The 11,176-nt window shown below is 45.6% G+C and overlaps 1 protein-coding gene across 1 annotated transcript; it reads left to right on the top strand.

Annotated features, from left to right (window-relative positions):
• The first annotated feature begins 928 nt into the window (after positions 1-928).
• On the top strand, positions 929-10,761 carry LOC144952677 (uncharacterized). Its single transcript, XM_078883153.1, has 5 exons — positions 929-995; positions 1,769-1,876; positions 3,635-3,793; positions 6,191-6,301; positions 10,228-10,761. The coding sequence occupies exons 1-5, from the start codon at positions 929-931 to the stop codon at positions 10,521-10,523; spliced, it is 741 nt and encodes a 246-aa protein (XP_078739279.1). The 3' UTR covers positions 10,524-10,761.
• The last annotated feature ends 415 nt before the right edge of the window (positions 10,762-11,176 follow it).

Genomic DNA, 11,176 nt, shown 5'->3' with positions numbered 1-11,176 from the left:
ATCAATCTTTCCTGTCCCTTCCAGCAAGGTATTAACAACTTGATCGTAATGCAAATGCAGCCAGTCTACCCTGTCCCTCTTAACGAGGTGGGGGGGGAGGGACATGTCAGCTAAATACACGACCGCAACAATGATAACGAAATAAAATTGGAGAGATGACGATGAATAAATTGATATACTCAGTGTTGTGTTCTGTCTCTCCCGAAGAGAAAGTTGGCGATTCCGCAACAGCTGGGGGGGGGGGGGGGGGGGGGGGGGTTGTGTGACGGCAAAAATTGAATGTCAAATGGTCTTCTTCCTAAGGGGCAATTGCATATCTGCAAGAGCGACCAGACACATCTCTCAGAATCCCTCCATGTCGCACAACACCGCAGCTCAATTCCTCCAAGTGTAAATGGGATCGAGTGCCGGTGTTCATTTTGCAGACCCAATTATTACAAGTATTTCACGTGAAATCAACATTAATATCAACGTCTTAATCGTGCAACATCTTCATTACCACCAATAACTGACCGGTCAATTAACATTACCGAGTTCCTTCTGTCAGTCGATAGACATTGAAGCAATATAATTTTTAGGCATATAAATTATTGGAGCTAAGCACGAAAGTCCGCACCAATCGAACTTGGGGGGGGTGTGCCCCGTACTATGCTGTGCACAGAGGGCCTCGGGGACCTATCCCTGATCATAAAAACACACCTGGCTATGGCCTAGCTATTAGCAGAGTGCACGATTATATACGTGTGATCAAGCACAGGTAAGCTCACACACACACACTGGCTAAACAAAAGCACATTACCGTTTCCACTCTCAATTCACATGCGTTTGTTTTGCAGGCGATCGAATGTTCACGGGAAAAAATTGCACCAACCAGGCACAATGTAACTCGCCCGACTTTAAGACGCAGATGAGACAATCCGTCGTGAGAATGAACTCCTCGTTTACGGGCATCGTCAAGTACTACAGCTGCTGCCAGACCGATAACTGCAACGGCGGTAAGTTGGGATTTCGAATGATGGATTTCCACTCTCACCCCCCCCCCCCCCTTTATTTCGTGGGTTACCTGCTGTCAAACATGACCGACAAATGGCAAACCAAACTAAGACCCATCAGGCGACAGGCAAAATAAGCCGCTTGTTGTTGTAATCACACCCCAAGTGAAACGTCACCAGCTACACACTTGTGTAAATGTATTGTGGCTTGAACTCTCCAACACACAACAACCAGTTAGTGCTGAATAATTAAACTAAATCGTCACGCTTTCTTTAAGACCAAGACAGGAGGACGATTTCTCCACAACTTTGGTTGTCGCCTGATGATGCTGCTAGTTGTAATTACTGGCGAAAAATCATGGCACTCGATTTTTAAATGTTGTAGTGGGTTTACTCTCCAACACACAACCGGTGTGCTGTGCTTGTGTAAAGAAGCTCTGACGAGCTGTGAAAGAAGAGAAAGGTAGGACCTTTTAATAAGTTACATTGGGTTTTTACAACTCGTGACGAGAAACGCATCAGCGGAGCGACACAGACCCCCTCATTAATTATCGCTTCACCACGTGTCTACTCTAGCTACACCACCTTCTCATTCATTATCCCTTCACCACGTGTCTACTCTAGCTACACCACCCTCTCATTCATTATCCCTTCACCACGTGTCTACTCTAGCTACAGCTCCCTCTCATTAATTATCCCTTCACCACCTGGCTTCTCTTGCTACAGTACCCTCTCATTAATTATCGACCTCTCTCTGGTTTGTTTTGTTGTTGCAGCCACTGGAAAGATCTGCTACTACGGGAGTGCCGGACTGGGAATCACCGAAGAATATAAGTTCTGTGCGACAGGCGAAGACTCCTGCTTAACCACCACCCTAACGCAGGGTAACGGTTTGGCCCGGGAAGATCATTTGGACGACCATTGCCATACGTGTCAACCCATACGGTTTACACGTATTCTTGTACAGGGAAATTTAGTTATCAGGACCATATGCCCTACAGCTATTTCAATGTGGGCAAAACATAGTTTTTTTTCTACTTGTTTGTGTCTCTGCCTTGTGGTGGTTACTCTGTAGGATGAACGTTGATATTTATAAGGACATGGGATGACCAATAAGGTCTGAATTGATCTGTAATAAGGTAGGCACTGATAAGGGTTTGCCATGTATGCCTTGCGTACCGATCTTGCTTCCTAACCCCTTGCCAGCTCTGGTCCCTAACCCCTTTGCATTACCTGTGCCCCCTTCAGACAAGTATTGTGAGTTTCTAAACAAAGACATAAGGGAGGGGGTAGGAGGCATTGCAGTTGGTGAGGGGATGTTGAAAATTAGTCATGGATACAGTCACATTTTCTAATGTGATTTGTAGGTTTAATTCATTTAATGTATTAAGTTCCATTTTAATGTAAAAATATTTTAAAGGACTGTGTCTCGGTGTGGTCTGAGGCTGTTTTCTGTTAACTGCCCTATTTCCGAAGCTTAATAATTGATTATGCAATTTGAACTTGTATACTTTATTTATTAAATGGGCGCTACGGTGGTGAGATATTACTTTCCTCACCTGGTATGCAGGAGGTCGTTTGTTAGATCCTGATGCCTGCTGTATATTGGGAGTTTGCATGTTCTCCTCGTAGTCACGTGGATTTTTTCTCCAGGTCCTCTGGTTTTTCCCTCCACATTTAGAAACATGCATTGAGATAATTGAAATAATTTTACTGCAACAAATGTCCGAATGGGCCACTTTATTGAGCTATAATTTGTGAAAGCCAGTTTACTTCTCAAAAATTAGTTAATACCTCAATGGGCTTTGCCTGGCAGGATGGGCATGGTTTAGTTTCATTTGTATGTGTACAGGTGATTTGTTTACCTTTATTGTAATTTGCACGATTATTGTTTTGTATTGTTCGTTTTTTTTAACACTCTTACCACCTGCCGATACTGGACAACTATGAAGAGCTTTATATCTCATTGGATTCCTCCTGGAGTGTAAATATATTTTCTGATTATGATAAAAGGGGGAGTCTATGTGGAGAGAGAACTAAACAAAACTTTTAATTTTACCAAGGCCCACTGAGCCCTCAGTTGCTAGATGTTAACTACCTCGCCTTGTATAGAGGTCGTGGGTTCGATCCCGATCCCAACCCTGACAAAACCTGCTGCTGTATATTTGGAGGCTGCATCTCTCTTTTTCTCCCCATGGTGGTCGCATGGATTTTTCCCCTTGAGTAGTTGGCTGCTATTTAATTTGCACGTGATAATCCACTTTGTTCAGCTATCATTTGTGATGGCCAGGTCGCTTATGTTTAAAAAAAGCCACGTAGCTCTGAGCCTTACCTGGTCAATTAAAAATAGTTTAGTTTAGTATTTGGCTGCTAAATTTTCCACGTGATTATCCGGCACTTCATTAAGTTGCTATAATTTGTGATGGTCAGGTGGCTTGTCTGAAAAATAGCTACTTAGCTCAGTGGGGCCTTACACCTAGTAAATAAAAAAAAATTGTTTCTAGTTTAGTGGGACCAATTCCCCAGGTTAAGTGACTTTGAGCTGCTCTGGGGAGGGGTGATTATGCGGGGGACAATAAAACTCGGTCCAGGTCACTACAACGTTGATCTAAACAGTTTGCGATCGCCTCCTTGTTTTGCAGGTGGCAAAACATTCCAATTCAGGGGATGTGGCGTCACGGCGGCGTGTGCGACGTCCGATTACAAGACGGAGATAAAGCAATACATCACTGGCATCGCCTCGTCATTCACCGGCACCGTGAATGATTACAGCTGCTGCCAGACCGATCTCTGCAATGGCGGTAGTGGATTTCAATTGACGGACAGATTGTTTAACCCACCTCTATCTTATTTCTGTAATGTGGAGTATGCGTGTGTGTACATTAAACTTCATTTCGCACCGTGCTAATCAGATGTGCTTGGGAAAGGACGATGAACTGAAAACAAGCAGTCTGAAAAAAAATGTGTTTTTTACATAGTGTAGTGGGGTAATGTGCTGTGTTATGGATGTAAATTGTCGAAAGTGGGGACTGCTCATTGATAACTGGTTGATGAAGGACCTTCATCTTTAAAATATTAAGCGTCAGTCCCATTTTCTCATGTGTCTTAGTTAAGTTTTGATTGCCTGAAGATCCACTTCCATGTGGGCACACACGACAGCATCGTCAGCATACTGGAGCTCAACAACAACTGCTGTCGGGATGGTCTTAGTTTTACATCGAAGTCGGTTGATGTTGAACAGCTTACCATCAATTTGTTAGTTTGTCTCCACTCCTGCTCGAAGCTTGCCAGTAGTTAGCTGTAGCATCGCAGTGAAGAATATTGAGAAGAGTGTTGGTGGTAATGAAGCAGCCTTGTTTGACTCCAATCTTAACTTCAAAGTGGCGTGAGATGGATCCATTACTAAGAATCATTGCTCGCATACCACCATGCAGCAGGCGAAGAAGTGACACATTTCGGTGGATATCCATACTTTTCAAGGATCTCCACAGTATTTCCCCGGTTGACAGAATTAAAGGATTTCGTGAGGTCAAAGAAGTCAATGTCGAGAGGTTTGTGTTCCTGACATGTTTTCTGCAGTTTATGAGCATCAAAGATCATGCCAGTTATGCTTCTCGATGGCCTGAACCCACATTGGGATTTTGGGAGGAGTTTATCAGTAAGTGGCAGAAGACGGTTGAGGAAAGTTCTTGCAATGATCTTTCCTGCAGTGGACAGCAAGGCAATCCCTCTGTAATTTCCACAATCGGATGTATGTCCTTTCATAAAGATTGTCACAACCATGGCATCTCTTGAGGTCGTTCGGGATGTCCTCGTATTTCTAAATTTTCAACGTGAGCGCTTGGAGCCGTTAGTCGAGATCCTCTCCTTTTTTTTGAAGATTTCAGCAGGGATTTCACCAGCTCCCAGCCCCTATTGCTCTTCATCTGCTTGATGTCTTTACTCATGTTATCAAGGGTTGAGGTGGTTCCAAGCTCATTTCTGATTGGGTGTTGTGGAACAGAGCAGAAAACACTATCGACAAACGAGTTTCGATTGCGCTTATTTTCAAAATTCTCTTTTCAGCGTGTGTTGAGTTCCCTCTCCTTGATCAGATCTCCTCCATTCTTAGCCCTCAGTGGGGGTTTGTTCCCCAAGTGCTCGGATCATAGGCGGTTCTGGTGGCACTGAAAAAGCCATGCATATTATATGTCGGCAAGATGTTGGATCTCTTTCGCTTTGTCTTCCCACCATCAGTGTGTAGTGTACAGAAGTGTAGAATGTACATTGAACTTTTTTTAGCACCGTACGTAGACAACCGTACTGATCGGAGATGCGAAGGACAACAAACTAAACCCAAAAAGCAGTTCTAAAGAAGTGAGTTTGTCAGTTTAGATTATTTAAAAGTGCAAATCGCCCAATGGCATCCTAATATTAGAAGAGACCCACAGAAACCCAGAGACCCATACTGATGTGTGTAGGTTGAACTTTTTTCACACTGTACATAGCCAACTATGCTAATCAGAGGTGCAGTTTTGAGGCTATGGTGCATTGTTGAGTCTATTGGCAGTGAGTCTATGGATAGTGTTAAGCCTATGGGTAGTTTTTTTTTACGTCTGATGACTGACGCTTGTGTTGCATTCGAAACGTGATTTATTTTATTTCTACCTACGTGACTTTACCGAAAGAAGCAAAGAGTATAGTCTATGGGTATTTTTGAGTATATGGGAAGTGATAGTCTATGGGTAGGGTAGTGTTGAGTCGATAGGTAGTGTTATCTATAGTAAGTATGTATGTTGAACTTGCACACCACCGTACGTCGCCGAACGCACTGATCGGAGGTGCAGGGGAAGGACAAACAATTAAACTCTATCTAGATCTTAAGTTTCCGTGACTGCAGGGATCTATACTCTTTGGTTCTTTCGGTAAAGTCACATAGATATAAAACAAAATACATTAAATCACGACGTTTCAGGCGCAACACAAGCGTCCGTCATCAGGTGGGACAACCACAGCAAGAAAAAACTGCTGAGCCCAACACACTCTGCGGGTTGGGCTTCTTTTGCACTGTGCACAGCCAACCACTACGAATGACGCTATAAGATTAAAGAATTTATTATCATAATCATTATTATTCTCTGGGTCTGATCTGTACCGATGCTGTTGAATGTCACAGATTCCCATGAGCTCACCCCCCCCCCACCCCCCTTGCCATGCAGTGACCGATGGTCGTACTTGTCGCTTCGGAAGCAGCGGGTTGGGAGTTCCTGAAGTGGACCAGGCCTGTACACCAGGGGAAGACTCGTGTGTGACCGCTGTGCTATCGCAGGGTAAGTTTGTTCTGGTAAAAATCATAACTTTTTAGCAAATGTGTAATGGGTTCATTCTTCTAGGGAGGCAGCACTCATTTATTAATGAACACAACAGTTTCTAAGCAGTTACTCTTACTTTACACATAGGGTGGTGACCACCGACCTACTCTAGCTGACACACACTTCTCTTCGTAGCTACTCTAGCATGACTCAGCCAGGTGGGCTGCTGGCAGGTCCGCTCACTAGAGGCCCTCTGTTCTTGGCGACTTCACGAGGCGTCTTCATTCTCGGCACGGGCAGCCTCGAACCTCCTGAGGCTGCTCATATGGGCCTCGGCGTGCCCGGGCCCCACCCCGGCCACGCCTCCCTTCGAGCACCCTCTCGAAGCCTCCCTGCTGTCCACGTGCCCCCCGAGGTCCCCCTGGGCTCCTGGCCCCCACTGGGATTCGGTCACGTGTCCAGCAACGGCCCTGACATCATTCCTGCCTCCAGCCGGGATGATGTCATGTGTGTGTGTTTAGACCCACGAGGTAGTAACGCTCCCGGCACAGTGACGTCACACGTGTGCGTGTGTACACATGTATTAACACCAACACACAATAACTGCCCCTTAACAGAATAAAAACCTATGGTGGTGACCACCAGGCTAACTACACTAATTACACCGTAACTAGCTACAACGGACCGGACCACAGCTTGGGTCCCGGTCCACGTGTTGGAGACTCTTGCAGAGTCTAGAACGTAGAATTCTTCAGGATGAACAACAGCGCCGGTCCCTCTGGGGGGACCCGGCTTATATCCTCTGTGGCGTGGCCGGCTCTGCCCCTGGCCACGACCACCTTCCAGAACCCTCTAGCAGGATCTCGACCCAGACCACGTGATCATCCCGAGCCCCCACCTGGGGCCCATTGTAGACTTAACCGGTCACATGTCCTTTTAGGTCAACCGAAGTGCCATGGCCTATAGTAACCCCATTCCTATAGCCGGCACTTCCACCCTATCCTGCAGGGCTGGCACTGCACGCCAAGCGTGATGCCATCTAGCGCTATCACTCGGCGCTGACCGTGATGTCGTTACACCGCACTCCATGCCTCTCTAGGGCTGGCATTACCCAGTGGCATCCCGTGATGTCACTACACATATAATCTAATGTATATTTATAGAGCACCCTTTACTCATTTGTTACAACTCCAACTACTCTACGAGACGTCTGGCAAAAGCATGTACAACATTATCTGGCACGTGTCGTGAGGGGGGTACTGCATAGATTTGCATTGGCTTCCGGTTGCCGAACAAATATACAGCATAAGAAGGTCCGCACTGATCACACACATACACACACAGTGTGCAATTGCCACAAATGACCTACATTACCTTGCTGATCTCATCAAGGAACAATAAACCATCGTCACGCGAACTCCGCTCATCCACGCAGCAGCAGTGACATTTGGCTGCTGGCCATTGAACTCAGACAGTGGTCACCATCGCGCATCGCTTTCAGATGCTATAGACACTACTATACAGCACACTATACACTATACTACTTTACACTACACAATACATTACACTACACACTACTATACACAAAACTTTTGCCTAGCCATCGAACAAAGACAGTCAACACATCATCGCACGGCGCTTTCAGATGCGCTTCTGCGGCCGTATGGAGAGCTCTTCTGATATTAAGAAGCCACTGGGAGCTGTACACTTTTAAATCATCATTTAGATCGACAAACTAATTTCTTTAGAACTGCTTGTTTTGTTTAGTTTGTCTTTCCCCCTCAACTTCAATTAGCGCGGTTAGCAACGTACATACATACTAAACTATAAGCAATATTTATTTTACCAGGTAAGGCACCTTTAGCTATGCAGAAGCGACCTGGATCAAATATGATAGCAGCTCAATGAAGTGGCTGATATCATCACGTGAAAGTTTATAGCAACAGCCAAATACTCTAAACATGTGGAGATGTTGATTCTAAATGTGAAGGGAAAAAATCGGAGGACCTGGAGAAAAATCCACACGACCACGGGGAGAGAGACAAGCAGACTCCAAATATAAAAAACAACATATAAATCAAAATGAACATGTATTTATACTAAAATAATAAAAAAATTACGACGAAAGATTTAGAAGCGAGTAGTTTTTCGAAATTTTCGATTATACTGTAAATCACTTTCACAAATTGGCCCCCAAATGTAGTCTCCCATTATCTTATCATTATACTGTCCTTGGTAGCGGTGTTCAAAGTCCAGTATATCCTGGTGGACGCGCTCGCTTTGCTCCTCCAAATACGCTCCCATGTTCTCTTTCATTTTATCAAGATGGGCATTAAGGATATGGACTTTGAGGGAAATTCTAAAGCCCATTGTGTCATAGTTCTTCACCAGTCTCAACCTGCTCCATGTAGTTTTCGGCCTTGTGATTACCAAGGAAGCCCCGAACCACTGTGACAAAGCTGATCCAAGCCGCCTTCTCCTTACTAGTGAGCTTCTTAGGGAATTAATTGCACTCATGGATCTTCTTCATCTGTGGTCCGACGAAGACACCGACTTTGACCTTTGCCTCAGACAGCTTAGGGAAAAAGTCTTGAAGAGAACTCAGTCCGCTGTGGACAGTCCCTCCTGTGGAAGTGCGCCTTGGTGTCCCTGCTGTCCCAAAGACAAAGATAGCAGGGAAACTTGTTACAACCGCCTTGAAGACCCATCAGGAAGGCCACCATTTTGAAGTCTCAGATGAACTCCCAGCTGTACTCATAATACTTCAAGGCATCCAGCAAGGTCTTGATGCTGTTGTAATCCTCTTTGAGGTGCTCCGAGTGAGCCAGGGGAAGAGAAGGGTACTTGTTACCATTATGGAGTAGCACGGCTTTGAGGCTCCTGGATGAGCTGTCAATGAAGAGGTGCCACTCAATCTGGTTACAGGCGATTCCGATTGCCTTGAACAGACTGGTCACATTGTGGCAGAAGCAGAGCCCATCTTGACGGGTGAAGAAGCTGCAAAAACGTTGGTGACGCTTCCTCTGATCTATGACATGCACACTTGCATCCAACAAGTTTCACGGCTTGAGCCTAAACGTCAAAATCTCGGCATTGGACTTGGTGAGACAAAGATCTCTGATCAAGTCGTTGAGATCTTTTTGGTTGGGGTAGTATGGGTTTCTCTCCTCAGCTCCACCTCTGATATTGTCATCTGGATCTACGTCTTCCTCGCTCTCTGACTTGCTGCTATCTTCTAAAGACGGCTGCTCTCTCTCCGGAGGAGTGGGTACGGGGAGCTCATGGCAGTGTGACACCGGGGCGCTGGATGAAGGACGTTACAGATACATGACAGTCAGACGTTTGGAAGAGTCCACCATGCAGAAGTAGCAGTTGCTTGAGTGGTCAGTGGTTTCCTGCCAAATTCTTGGGATAGCGAACTTCATGGCTCTCTCTTCCCCTCTGTACCATCCTAATGTGTAAGAGATTCTCGCAACATTTTTCATATGATATATATTTTTTCAACAACATTCAAAATTGTAAAACATTTTTAAATTAAAACTTTTACAATGTAAACATTTTAACAAATTTCATAACATAAAAAAATTCCGAGCAACAATTGTCCATCTTACCTAGAATCATCACCATTATCATCATGTGCATGCCGCTCGGGGCGTGGCAGTCTCCACACGCCACCAACAGGCAATCATATCTTGCACCAGCCGCCACGCTGAATGCAAGCCAAGGCCACGGTGTTGAAGATCGGCCTGTCTGCCCCGGGAGTGACTCCAGTCCCGCGCAGGGCATTGGTGATGTGTTCACTGAAGTGGATGTGGAGTATCCTCGGATGGAATGTGCATTATAAATATGAACTATTATTAATAATTTCTATTATTCATGCTAGCATTTATTTATGAATTTAAATGTATTTATTTAACAGGTTATGTTCCTTTTTACTTTTCCAGGTGGGCAACAGCTTATAGGCAGGGGCTGCGCCACTACGGCTCAGTGTGCCGCCGCCGATTTCAAGGAGCAGCTGAAGCAATACATCGGCTCCCTTGTCCCCTTATTCACCGGCACTGTCGATTCGTACACCTGCTGCCAGCAGAATCTCTGCAACAATGGCGGCGGCACCACCACCAGTGGCACCACCAGCAGCAGCACCACCAAAGGCGGCGGCAACGGATGCGCCGGATTGCGTGCGGCTCACTTCACGTCGGCCTTGCTCGTTGCTGCGACCGTTATCTTGTCTGCTTTTTAATGCTCTGCTTGTCGGGCCGACCGCGGCAGTTGTCCTCGCCCAGCGTGGCTGACGGCACTCCTGAAAAGGGGGAAAGGGGCACCCTAAGATAAGCAGGAAAAATCATTATTTTGTCTGGTTAAAATTGTGTGGGGGACTCCTCTACTTACGAATATTGGACTCACGGACTTTCAGAGATACGAACAAAGCTCTCCCCGTATATGTCCAGTTGCAGCCGTTTGGAATCCAGAATCGTAAGTTCAACGGCCGCCCAAAACAAGACACCAGTGGCATCTACATCTGCAGAACGTGAAGAACCAGTGGCATCTACAACGTGAAGAACCAGTGGCATCTACAACGTGAAGAACCAGTATCATCTGCATCTGCAGAACATTAAGAACCAGTGGCATCTACATCTGCAGAACATGAATAACCAGTAGCATCTACATCTGCGGAACGTGAAGAACCATTGGCATCTACAATGTGAAGAACCAGTAGCATCTATATCTGTAGAACATGAAGAACTGATGGCATCTACATCTGCAGAACATGAAGACACTAGTGGCATCTACTTCTGCTGAACGTAACGAATCAATGACATCTGCATCTCCAGAATATGAAGAACTGGTGGCATCTACAAGAACTAGCCATTTCTCATGTTTAGTGTACACGCC

The sequence above is a fragment of the Lampetra fluviatilis genome, chromosome 69 (genome assembly GCF_964198595.1).
Source record: "Lampetra fluviatilis chromosome 69, kcLamFluv1.1, whole genome shotgun sequence".
Lineage (NCBI taxonomy): Eukaryota > Metazoa > Chordata > Hyperoartia > Petromyzontiformes > Petromyzontidae > Lampetra > Lampetra fluviatilis.
This window is presented reverse-complemented; position numbering and strand designations above follow the sequence as displayed.